The sequence below is a fragment of the Scomber japonicus genome, chromosome 9 (assembly GCF_027409825.1).
Source record: "Scomber japonicus isolate fScoJap1 chromosome 9, fScoJap1.pri, whole genome shotgun sequence".
NCBI lineage: Eukaryota > Metazoa > Chordata > Actinopteri > Scombriformes > Scombridae > Scomber > Scomber japonicus.
In genome coordinates, this window is record NC_070586.1 from 2,119,214 (window position 1) to 2,133,567 (window position 14,354).

General features: G+C 38.0%; 1 protein-coding gene across 1 annotated transcript in view; it reads left to right on the top strand.

The window, feature by feature from the left end:
- Positions 1-11,704, top strand: part of LOC128364250 (NLR family CARD domain-containing protein 3-like) — a 35,410-nt gene extending 23,706 nt beyond the window's left edge. Inside the window, exons 5-8 of the mRNA XM_053324789.1 lie at positions 3,567-3,631; positions 5,570-5,743; positions 7,879-8,052; positions 11,659-11,704. Coding sequence (XP_053180764.1) covers positions 3,567-3,631; positions 5,570-5,743; positions 7,879-8,052; positions 11,659-11,704 — 459 coding nt within the window. The remainder of the gene's footprint in view (positions 1-3,566; positions 3,632-5,569; positions 5,744-7,878; positions 8,053-11,658) is intronic.
- The last annotated feature ends 2,650 nt before the right edge of the window (positions 11,705-14,354 follow it).

Here is a 14,354-nt window from a genome sequence, read left to right on the forward strand (position 1 = left end):
TATATTAAAGGAATAAACTCATAATAATAATTTCATTCATTCATTTCATGTCATTACAGACTTACTGACTGTGGACTCTCAGACACTGACTGTAAAGTTGTGACCTCAGCTGTGAAGTCCAACCCTCATCTGACAGAGCTGCACCTGAGTCTCTACAGACTGTCTGATTCATCAGAGAAGCTTCTGTCTGCTGTACAGGAGAGTCCAAACTGTAAACTGAAGACTCTGAGGTGAGTTCACTGACTGTAACTTTGGTAGATTGTTTTCTTTTGATTTAATTCACATCCTTCACTGTTTGTTTCATAATTTTCAGGATTATCTTGAATAATAATAATAATCTAAGAGATGAAACTAAATAATGAGCATGACAGGTTTCTTTATTGCACACTAAGAATAATAAACATGTCAATCATAAGCCGATATAATAAAACCAGAGCTCCATTAGCAGCAGCGATGCTAACGGGCATGATGAGTTGAACAGCTACCAATGTGAACTTGTCCAGTCTGCCCTGTTGCATGATGGGCCATAGCCAGCAATGCTAGAGATCAGGACTAACTTGTACTTATTAAACTAGGCAGTAACATACAATGATGATTGAAGTCAGAGATGATTGGAAGCTCCAAGGAGCTCAGCAGTGAGCAGAGATTAGAGAGCAGCTAAAGAATGGTGAGACTAAACATGAAGCACCAACCACCAGTTATATGCAGAGCTTACCATAGCTGTTAGCTTTACACACCTTTCATCTGTCATTTATTGAAGAGCTTGAAGAGGAGCTGATAATTACCTCACATGTCTGCTGAGTACATTACATCATTAATAAATAACCTGAGTCTGAAGATCAACGTGCTCCTTCATTTGATATATCTGTAGACCTTGTTAAAGGATGAATAAAAGAGGTCAATGAATTCATCTTCAGAAGAAAGGGGCTTCTAAAATCATATTGTAAATATGATAGAATAACTACACAGTCAGCCTGTAGATCACATCACCTGTCATCTACATCATGTTGTCATAGTCATAATGACAGCGACGCTAAATAAAATAACGTAATCACTGAAATGACAGCAGAATACATGCAACTCAACATTTGACTTTTACTCTGAAGTGCTGTTGGTGTTGTAGCCAGCGATGGTGAAGCTGCTGATGCTACATGTCACACTGATGAAGAGGAAGTCCTTACTGAGGAAGATGAAGTTCTTACTGATGAAGATGAAGTCCTTACTGATGAAGATGAAGTCCTTACTGATGAAGATGAAGCCCTTACTGATGACGATGAAATCCTCAATGATGAAGATGTTCTGAATGAATGAAAGGAAACTAAAGTGAAAGACGAAGCATGAAAATAAGTGTTTCCTGTCTAGAATCATCAGTATCAGAGGAGCATGGTCAGCTCTGTACAAATGTTGGAAATCAAATAAAACCAACAGTGAATTTTACTATTTAGCCTAGCAGCTACGTACATGCAGCGCTAGCTAGGAAGCTTACTGCTGAATCACTGGAACCCAAATACAAAGTTAAATGCTGCATAGAAACAACCTTCAAAGTGACTTTATGAAAAGCTCTTGTGATAGATGTTACCTGTGAGCAAAGAAAGATGCTTACTTACTTACTGGAAATCTTTAGAGTGGCCATGTTTCATGAACATTGTTTGATGAAGAAACAAAACAGAGCAAGCAAGCATCTTCTCTCAGAGAAGATCTTTGGCTGGACACAGACTGCGGCTCACTGAACCAGGCACCTGAATCAATGTTAATTAGGACAGCTGATCTCATCTGTGTGTGACTTGACTTTTGGACAAAGGCTAGGTAAAACTATTGCTGCTTGAAAAGAGGAAGTTAAAGTGATGCAGACAGCAACGCAGCTACAATGTCTAGATAGAAATCCAAGTACTAGGCTACTAATATTTGCACACACATGTTCCCACAGCAGCAGAGAGCAGTCACGCTGACTGAACACTGCTTCAATGAACAGGCTACAATTGATAAACATGCAGTGAGTACAACAGCAGACTGTGCTGGTTGACAAAGCCTGATACTTGACATTTCTCCCAAGAGTCAACTACTTGAATCTGAATCATCCTGATATGCAGCAGCTCTGTAATCACTGAGCAGAGAGGGAGAAACATTTAAAAAGACAGCTGCAATATGATAGGCTGACAAAGAAGGTGTGTCAGGGTGCTATTGGTTAGATTTGAGCAGGTGATGTGAACAGCTGACGTCTTAATTGATGCCCCAGAAATGACAGAAAGGAAATGATGAGCTGTGAGAAAGATCAGAATGACTGAGGGATGAGAGGGATATCAAACTATAGATGTGAGCTTGTAAAAAAGATGCTCTTCCTGTCTGAACTTTCTCTGAGCTTCATTTTTACATTTAAGGAATAAAATGCATCAGAAAAAATAGATTCTATAAAAAGATGATGAGAAGAACAAATGTTCATCAAAATAATGAGCATCAAACTGTTTGATCATCAAATGCATGAAGTAAATAAAAAGTTTCCTCTTTCATGATAACATATGTTGGAATATTTGTGTCATTACAGACTTTCTGATCGTGGACTCTCAGAGACTCACTGTGAAGTTTTGGCCTCAGCTGTGAAGTACCACTCTTCCCATCTGACACATCTGGACCTGAGTGGAAGCACACAGTCTGATTCATCAGTGAAGCGTCTGTCTGCTGGACTGGAGAGTCCAAACTGTAGACTGAAGACTCTGAGGTGAGTTCACTGACTGTAGCTTTGGTAGATTTATTTCTTTTTATTAAATTTAAATCCTTCAGTGAAGTTTCAAATGTTTGGTTCATAATTTTCAGGATTTGCTGAACACAAATGTTTTCAGGAATTTAAAATCCACAGTCTTGTTGTGAGTAAAAATGACTTCCAGAGTGTAAACTAATATGAGGCTTCAGCAGTCTGAGTTCCACATATCAAGTAAGTATGTTTGTGTTTCTTCAGTGTTTCCTTGCTGAGCTGCAGTGGAGGGATCCAAACTCAAAGAGGGAATTTAGTTCTAAATATTCTGTTTCAAACTCATCAAGTTTACTTGATGAAGGAGAAATATTTCTTTATTATTATTAAATGTTTTAATGAATAATGTCTGATCATTGATATTGATGCTTCACAACACACACACAGACACACACTCTAACACACACCAACACACACACTCTAACACACACACACACAGACACACATACTCTAACACACACACAGACACACAAACACACATACACAAACACACATACATAGACACACACACACATACATAGACACACACACACACACACACACACACACACACACACACACAGTAACACACACACATGCACAGTAACACACACACACATGTTCTAAACTTCTACATTTAAATCTTCTTAAGCTCTGAACAGATTATGAAACATTTCATAATTTCAAACATGAACTTTGTTTCTAAACTGACTTCATTTATTCTTTATTCAGATTGGAGCGCTGCAGTTTGTCAGAGATCAGCTGTGATTATCTGGCCTCAGCTCTGAAGGACAACCCCTCCCATCTCAGAGAGCTGGATCTGAGAGGAAACAAGCTGAAGGATTCAGGAGTGAAGCAGCTGTGTGGTTTTGTGGAGAGTCCAGACTGCAAACTGGAGACTCTGAGGTCAGTTCACTGACTGTCTGTTACTATTGTTGATCTTAATGTTTAACATCTGAACCTAATTTATATTCATACGTAACTTACATCATAAAGTTCACTTTATTTTTAATATTTATTTATTTTTAGTAATATACAAAGTTGTTTATTTTATTTAGGTTTACAAATGACAGTATGCAATTTAACATAGCAGCCCCCCCCCCCCAATATATACAAAGTTTAGTGTGTAGTATAGAAGCTTTGCCCGATAGAAGCTTTGCCCTATAGAAGCTTTGCCCGATTACCTAACTTTGGTAATCTTAAAGTATGAGACGGAGAACAGAAGTCGTTGAACAGCCAACTGGGATCTTTATTGCAGATACTCAGCAACAATACAAACAGCAACGATAGACCAACGAATGGCAAAACAGCCCCGAGGCACGCCCTTACAGACCCTTTATACCATTGATTGCGTGTGGTGTCGTGCGTCATTGTGTGCGTGCACCAGGTCAAGTTGACCTGCCATGTTTTTAAAGGAAGTATAGAAAATGTTCAGTTAGTTGTGAGAGTGAGTAGTAGAAATGAATGTTTCTAATTGTTGGTAAAGAGTCACATCTGTAAACAGAAGATCCTCTCAACTAATATCTGTGTGAAACTGATCAAGTTTACTTGATGAAGCAGAAATATTTCTTTATTATATTCTTTAATGTGTTTTAATGAATAATGTCTGATCATTGATATTGATCCTTCACAACACACACACAGACATACACACACACACACACACACTGTAACACACACACACACACACTGTAACACATACACACACACACACACAGTAACACACACACACACACACACACACACACACACACTGTAACACGCATACACACACATACACACGCACACACACTCACATATACACACACATACACATTTTCTAAACTTCTACATTTAAATCTTCTTCAGCTCTGAACAGATTATGAAACATTTCATCATTTCAAACATGAACTTTGTTTCTAAACTGACTTCATTTATTCTTTATTCAGATTGTGTTGGTGCGGTTTGTCAGAGATCAGCTGTGATTATCTGGCCTCAGCTCTGAAGGACAACCCCTCCCATCTGAGAGAGCTGGATCTGGGTGACAACGACCTGCAGGATTCAGGAGTGAAGCAGCTGTGTGGTTTTGTGGAGAGTCCAGACTGCAAACTGGAGACTCTGCTGTAAGTTCACTGACTGTCTGTTACTATTGTTGATCTTAATGTTTAACATCTGAACCTAATTTATGTTCATACATAACTTACATCATGAAGTTCACTTTAATTTTAATATTTATATATTTTTATTAATATGCAACGTTTTTTTTAAATTTAGGTTTATTTAACATAGGTCCAGAAGAGGACAACCCCCCCCCCCCCCCCCGGCCTCCCCCAAATATATACAAAGTTTAGTGTGTAGTTCTAAAGATGAGTGATTGTTAAAGGAAGTGTAGAAAATGTTCACTGTTAGTTGTTAAATGAATGTTTCTAATTGTTGGTAAAGAGTCACATCTGTAAACAGAAGATCCTCTCAACTAATATCTGTTTGAAACTGATCAAGTTTACTTGATGAAGGAGAAATATGTCTTTATTATATTCTTTAATGTGTTTTAATCAATAATGTCTGATCATTGATATTGATCCTTCAGACACACACACACTCACATACACACTGTAACACACACACACATTGTAGCACTCATACACACACACGCACAGACACACACATACACACCCACACACACACACACACATACATACATACACGCACACACACACACACACACACACACACAGACACTTACACACACACATTTTCTAAACTTCTACATTTAAATCTTATTCAGCTCTGAACAGATTATGAAACATTTCATTATTTCAAACATGAACGTTGTTTCTAAACTGACTTCATTTATTCTTTCTTCAGATTGGAGCGCTGCAGTTTGTCAGAGATCAGCTGTGATTATCTGGCCTCAGCTCTGAAGGACAACCCCTCCCATCTGAGAGAGCTGAATATGAGCCTCAACGACCTGAAGGATTCAGGAGTGAAGCAGCTGTGTGGTTTTGTGGAGAGTCCAGACTGCAAACTGGAGACTCTGAGGTCAGTTCACTGACTGTCTGTTACTATTGTTGATCTTAATGTTTAACATCTGAACCTAATTTATGTTCATACATAACATACATTACATCATGAGGTTCACTTTATTTTAAATATTTATTTATTTTTATGAATATACAAAGTTTTTATTTATTTTACAAATGACAGTATACAATTTAACATAGGTCCAGAAGAGGACGGCATCCCCCCCCCCCTTCCCCCAAATATATACAAAGTTTAGTGAGTAGTTATAAAGATGAGTGATTGTTAAAGGAAGTGTAGAAAATGTTCACTGTTAGTTGTTAAATGAATGTTTCTAATTGTTGGTAAAGAGTCACATCTGTAAACAGAAGATCCTCTCAACTAATATCTGTGTGAAACTGATCAAGTTTACTTGATGAAGGAGAAATATTTCTTTATTATATTCTTTAATGTGTTTTAATCAATAATGTCTGATCATTGATATTGATCCTTCACAACACACACACACACACACACACACACACACACACACACACACACACACACACACTGTAACACACACACTCACACACACTGTAACACACACACACAGTAACACACACACACACACACACACACTGTAACACATACACACACACTGTAACACATACACACACACATACACACACATTCATACATATACACACATACACACACTCATGCACACGCACAAACACACATATACACACACAAACTCTAACACACACATACATACACACACACACACAAACACACATAGACACACACACAGACACACAAACAGACACGCACACACACACACACATTCATACACACACACACACACACACACAGACAAACACACACATATACACACACGCTGACACACACATACACACACACACACACACACACACACATTTTCTAAACTTCTACATTTAAATCTTCTTCAGCTCTGAACAGATTATGATACATTTCATCATTTCAAACATGAACTTTGTTTCTAAACTGACTTCATTTGTTCTTTATTCAGATTGTGTTGGTGCGGTTTGTCAGAGATCAGCTGTGATTATCTGGCCTCAGCTCTGAAGGACAACCCCTCCCATCTCAGAGAGCTGGATCTGAGAGGAAACAAGCTGAAGGATTCAGGAGTGAAGCAGCTGTGTGGTTTTGTGGAGAGACCAGACTGCAAACTGGAGACTCTGGAGTGAGTTCACTGACTGTCTGTTACTATTGTTGATCTTAATGTTTAACATCTGAACCTAATTTATGTTCATACATAACTTACATCATCAACTTCACTTTATTTTAAATATTTATTTATTTTTATGAATATACAAAGTTTGTTTATTTTATTTACGTTTACAAATGACAGTATACAATTTAACATAGGTCCAGAAGAGGACAACCCCCCCCCCCCCCCCCCCCCCCCCGGCCTCCCCCAAATATATACAAAGTTTAGTGTGTAGTTATAAAGATGAGTGATTATTAAAGGAAGTGTAGAAAATGTTCACTGTTAGTTGTTAAATGAATGTTTCTAATTGTTGGTAAAGAGTCACATCTGTAAACAGAAGATCCTCTCAACTAATATCTGTTTGAAACTGATCAAGTTTACTTGATGAAGGAGAAATACTTCTTTATTATATTCTTTAATGTGTTTTAATGAATAATGTCTGATCATTGATATTGATCCTTCACAACACACATACACACACACACACATGCTCAGACACACAGACACAGTCACACACACACATACACACACACACATATACACACAGACACACACACATATACACACACACACTCTAACACACACCCACACACGCATAGACACACATACACACACACAGACACACACGCACACACATAGACACACATACACGCACACACACACACACTCACATACACAGACACACACATATACACACGCACAGACACACACACACGCGAACACACACGCACAGACACGCGCACACACGCACAGACACACATACACGCACAGACACACATACACACACACACTCACACACACACACACACACATTTTCTAAACTTCTACATTTAAATCTTCTTCAGCTATGGGCAGATTATGAAACATTTCATCATTTCAAACATGAACTTTGTTTCTAAACTGACTTCATTTATTCTTTATTCAGATTGGAGCGCTGCAGTTTGTCAGAGATCAGCTGTGATTATCTGGCCTCAGCTCTGAAGGACAACCCCTCCCATCTGAGTTGGCTGGATCTGAGTGGAAACAGCCTGAAGGAATCAGACGTGAAGCAGTTGATTGATCTTCAGCAGAGTCCAGACTGCACACTGGAGGATCTGGAGTGAGTAGAGAGTTGGAGTCAGTCTGTGCTGGTTTCAGCAGTTTAGTATTAAACACAGTCAGTATCAAAGCAAAGATCCAGTATTTCCTGGTGAAGCTCCAACCTCTTCAGTGCTGCTTTCCTCAGTGAAGCTGTGAGAGGAGAATGGTGACAGGCTTCAGGATTGGACAAAAAGACAGAGAGAGAGAGAACAGTCAGCCAATCAGATGAGCCAGAAGCTTGTTGTGATCATGTGTTTGAGTCGATGTGAAGACGACTGTTGTTGTTGTGTTGATGTCTGCAGGAAATAAAGCTGGATTACAGCTGACAGCTTTACAAGATGTATAGAGACGATGATCCTCATCATCAAATCTGATCTCAAAGTGTTTGTTCTCTCATTTCAACACTAAACTATTGATCAGTTCATCTTTGTCAGAGCTCTAAGATCAGTCTGACTGCAGCCTGCAAATCACTGGCTCTGATTTCACACAAGCATCATTACGTTTAGTAACCATGTGGTCTTTATACAGACCAGAACCTCTGCTGAAGTCCAGGAATCACAGCAGCTGTTTATCTGAGAGCTCTGACTGATTGTCATGTGATGATTTAACAGCAGGAAACATCTTCAAATCCCACAGAGACTCTGTAGCTTTAAACTTTGATAAGAGTTGACATGTATCAGCAGTAAATCCATCAGTAAACTGATGAGTGAATGTCTCTGTTTCTGCAGTAATGATGTGACTCTCAGCACTTTATTTCCTCTGTGTACTTGAGTGAAATCTGCAGAGGAAACACACTTGATAGTAAAAGTGTGTGCAGGTGTGTGAGCTCGGAGCTCAGTGTGTTCACTCCAACACGTTAACATGAGAGCTGAAAGGAAGCAAGCTACGCTGCACAGCTGTTCCACTTCTGGTCTGAACAGGACTGAAGTCCCTGCTGCTCTTTATACTGGATGTGCTGCATCACTGACAGACAGCTGATCAAGTGAGTCTCACTAAACACTCATTTATCTCCTCTGTTCTTTCTTCTTCTCTCATCAGCTGGAAGTATTGATCTCTGTCAGAGTGAGAGTGAACATCCAGGAGTGTTGAGAGGGGATCAGCTGGATCCCGATGATCCATCTGGAGTCTGGATCTGGATTTTGTTGTCTTCACTTAAGTCTCTTAACTGACTCCAAACTGAACAGTTATCTCTGGATTTAGCTGAAGATAAAAACAGGTGTTATAAGTCAGACTGTGAGCCTGGGCTCATATTTATCAAGCGTCTCAGAATCACACTGAGAGTTAACGAGGACTAAAACTAATGAATGAAGCAGAAGAGAATTGACTGTGACTTTCAGCAGGAGAAGGATTACTGCTGGGAGAGAGTGAGACGTGGCTGGTTTACCACAGTCAGAGCAGCAGAGTAGAAATAATGATGACGTGTTGTAGTTTTCTCACAGTCTCAGCTGGAAATATGAAACAGTGGTCATTTGGTATATTATGTGTATAGACAGGTAACCAGGCAGGTAATTTATGTGTGAAAATATGAAAGCTTTTATATGCAGAAATATGATTTTAAAATGAACAGTTTATATCTCATAATGATATTTAACAAGTTATTTACATGAAGCTGTAAGTAAACACTGCTCAGCCAATCAGCTGTCTTTAACAATAACTATATAATTTAAACTTGTAGGTGAGATCATGTGATCCAGCCCTATCCAATCACATCCTTTCCATCTAGTTTTCTACATTAGTGCAGCATCTTGCATGTATTGTACAACAGTGCACACAGCGATAATGATGCAAACGGACACAACTTGATTAAAAACATGAAATGTATCTTCTCCACTGTCCAACTCATCTCCAGCTGAACCTCCTGTTGACTTATGTGTCCTTACAGCTCTTTGAAATCTATCTGTGCCATCAGCAGTTTAAACACATCAATCATTCAATAAATAAAGCCTCCATTAGTTTTTCTCTAACTTCACACTGAGTGGAGGGAAATGAATTAGTGCTGATTATCAGCACAGATAAATATGGAGCCTGGTCTTTGCTGTCAGGGCTCTGGATCAACCTGTTTGATAAGTCTTTATCTTCCTTTAAATCACTTCTTCTAACTCATTTTATCCACTGATCTACCACTTATTTAGTTTTATATGCTGTACATCTTACATTTGAATCTTCTTAGTGTTTTACTGGTTTATTTCCTTTCCATTTTCTTGTATTTCAATATTTGAATAACTGGTACAATGGTTTAAATTCAGTATATGTGTGATTTTTGCTGTCACACCTACAAATGTACGGTCAACGCAGCTGGTCGCCCACCTAGAACCTAGTCCCTCACCGCTGTCACCAAGTGCTGCTCAGTCGAGACCCTATGTGAAAAATGCCTATAAATAAAGATTTGATTGATTGATTGAGTTATCAGGTTTGTTTTTGTTTTTTTGGTGAAAAAGAGTATACTTCTTCTGTTAGTTTTTGCTTTTATCTTCCTTTAAATCACTTCTTCTAACTCATTGTATCCACTGATCTACCACTTATTTAGTTTTATATGCTGTACATCTTACATTTGAACCTTCAGTGAGTTTTACTGGTTTATTTTTTTGCTGTGTTTTTGTTAGTTTAGTTTTTAGTCCAATTTAAGTCTTTTGTGTTTCAATATTCTAAACAATATAACTTTTGATAAAATCCATCACATTGAAATTCAGTGTATTCACTGATCTACCACTTTTATATGCTGTACAGTTTTCTACTGGTCTGAAGGGAGGCTGGTGGGACCATGCTGATAATGTGGAGCTTCAGCTTCATGTTTAACATCGATTTTTATTGAAGTTATTTTTCTGTCTTTGTGTATAAATGAGAAATAATCAGAATAATTCCACATTCTGTTTAATTAATCTGATCGTCCATCTTTCCATTTTCTCATATTTCAATATTTCAATAACGTTTGATGAGATCCATCACACTGATACAATGGTTTAAATTCCTGTCTTGCTGTATATTTGTTAGTTTAGTTTTTAGTCCAATTTAAATATTTTATATTTCAATAGTCTAAACAATATAACTTTTAATAAAATCCATCACATTGAAATTCAGTATATTTGTGGTTGTTGTTGTGAGAGCTACAAATGGTCAATATTGTCAGGTTGGAAATGTTATTTAATGTGTTTTAGTGAATAAAGCCAGATGAACATATATTCTTGTTATTATGGGTTTAATCTTTATGTTGTAGAGTGTAGTTCTTCTGTTCCGCCAGCAGGGGGAGGATCCACCAAAACAAGCTAGTTCGTCTCCTCAGACAGAGAACAGCCTGCTGAATGAACACTAACGTCTCCTGTCTCTGCTTTTCTTCTATAAAACAGGTTAGTCATGTGTGTCAACGTGTCACAACTTATCATTAAAGACATTTTAAATCTCTCTGATGTGTTTCAGACCGAGTTTAAGCTAGAAAACTGTTAGAAACGTTTTGAATTGAAATGGAGCTTCGTAGAGTTTAGCTAGCTCCCGTGATTAAACAGTTAATAGCTGCTCATTCAGATTAATGAACTATGTTAATGTGATTTAATATTCTTCATAATGTAAATGACCAAATGTGTTTCTATAATGTGTTCTTGTGTTATGAAGTGTGTGCATGTGATTGCAGGTCAGGACCAGCAGAGGGCTCCAGTGGTATTGGTATGAGGGAATGATGAAGAGCAGCATGCAGAGTATGTAGAGCTCAGCTATGAGAGACAGAACCTGTCCATGTTATCATGTGTCTCTGATAGTTTCAGCAATAAACACAACTCTACTGAAGGTAAAGTCTCTGCCTCTCATCATTGATATCACACAATATCACACTTTATATTTAGTAAAGTCTTTTATTTGTGCAGTTAAACACAAAATAAGATTAATATAGTGTTAAAGTTACTGGTAAAGTATATTTTGGAAGCTGGTTACAAACAATGTGTTTTAGTTCATAAAGACTTTACAGTAATATTTGGTAAGTGAACTATTACTGGTAGATGTAACAGCAGAGCTTTGATTGTTGCTGAAATATTGGATCATTTGAACATTTATTGAAATGAAAGCATGTGAGAAGTTTAGAGGGAAGAATCAGTATTTGGTGGAGCTGTTAACAACTCATAGACATCTGAAATGTGAGCCGACTACACACTGCTGACTGGTACTAGTACCTCTAACTGTACTACAGTAAAGTACTAGTACCTCTAATTGTACTACAGTAAAGTACAAGTACCTCAAACTGTACTACAGTAAAGTACCAGTACCTCTAATTGTACTACAGTAAAGTACAAGTACCTCTAACTGTACTACAGTATAGTACTAGTACCTCTAACTGTACTACAGTAAAGTACTGGTACCTCAAACTGTACTACGGTAAAGTACAAGTACCTCAAACTGTACTACGGTAAAGTACAAGTACCTCTAACTGTACTACAGTAAAGTACTAGTACCTGTAACTGTACTACAGTAAAGTACTAGTACCTCGTTGCTGTAAATGTGAAATACATTTTTTTTCAGATTTATGATGAAACAGTGTTTTCTTGTCACAGTTGAGCTCTGTTGAGTTTTTTGAAGCGATGAAACAGCTCAGAGACAAACTGAGTTCAGGCTGGAAAAACATCTCCTGCTCTGGTTCCTGGCTGCAGGGGAGAGCCGTGATTGGCTGCCGAGGTCTGGAAGTTATTTCCAGGTTGCAGTGAATCTGTTGGTATTTCCTGAACTCATGAAACATGAAGCTGCAGCACAGTAACTCACATGGAACCAGCTGATCACATGACTGGAACCAGCTGATCACGTGACTCATGACCAGCTGATCACGTGACTTATGACCAGGTTTATTTTACTTTCTGCTTTAAATGTTTCTCTATTCTTGTTTTTTACATTAAAATGTTTTTTACTCATTTAATAGTTTTTATTTCTTCTCTTTTATAAACTAATTATTGAATGATTTGTGTGTTTTGCTGCTTTGTGAAGCATCTTAATTTATTCATCATATTATTATATTATCATTCTGACTCTGAGACTGAGAATAAGAGCAACGACTGTTTAATTGGTTTTATTGGCGGTTGTGGATCAAACATGTCAAAGCAAAAAAAAAAAAATCACAATTAAACAATAAAATGTAAATAAACATCAACAAAATAGAAACAGAGAAAAAAGCAAAAAATCATGAAAAATAATAAAACTAAAACTAAATAAAGTAAAAAGTCTCTTATATTGAAATATGACTTGCTTTATTTTCTCAAATAAAAAGGCCCAAAATTAAAAACATTCAATTTATATGTATATATTCTTAGCAGTCTTCACACTGCAGGTAGAGTTCAGACACTCATTAGTAATATTAATAATCATATTAAATCTTCCTGCATTGAGAGCTTTTTTCTTGCTTTTAAACATTAATCATTTGTTCCAGCGCCTGTTTTCTTTCTCTGGATGATTGATTTACAAAAAACTAATTAAAGGGGTTGAGCATAGCTCAGTGGGTAGAGCACCCACCCCATGTGTAGAGGCTACAGTCCACGCTGCAGGCAACCTGGTTCGAATCCCGCACCGAGTGGTCTTATCCTGCATGTCATTCCCCCTCTCTGCCTCCTGTTTTGTAAAGAGTTGGAGCAGCAGGATGAGCAGCGTGTGATAAACATCCGATCCTTTAAACTCAACGACTGATTCTCATTTAGTAAAACTGACTGATGAGAAATATAGATGACATCATCAACCTCAGCCTGCAGCACAGTGTCTGAATCCATCTGCATTTCAGCACCATGATTGGTCGATAATCACGATGTCTCCAACATCTCAAAACCTCTTTACGTTTCTCTACTAGGATCCAACTTCTAATGTCATTAAAACTGAACCAGCTGTGATGTAATGTATGGTTCAGTGTCAGTCTGAGGTGTTTCATGGAGTCAGTCTGGAGGAAGTGTGCCGGTCTACTGAGGAGAAGTGACAGAGCTGCTCACTGATACTACTGCTGTACTTTAGCTTCCTGCTGTTCACTGATCAGCTGATCAATAACAGCTATTGAACGTTTCCTGCTGTTCACTGATCAGCTGATCAATAACAGCTATTGAACGTTTCCTCACTGATGCATCAACAGCGTCTGAAACGGTCTCTGCTTCTCTGAGCCACTAAAGTGTTTCCATGCAGACACAGATCAGTTAGCTCAGTCTGTACAGTACAAAATATTTCCATCAGTCAGGAATGTAACACACACACACACACACACACACACACACACACACACACACACACACACTCTACATATACATAAACTGTGTCTGGTACTGATTCGAGTCTGTGTCATATAAATGTGTGTTTCATTTTAGATGTTTTCTG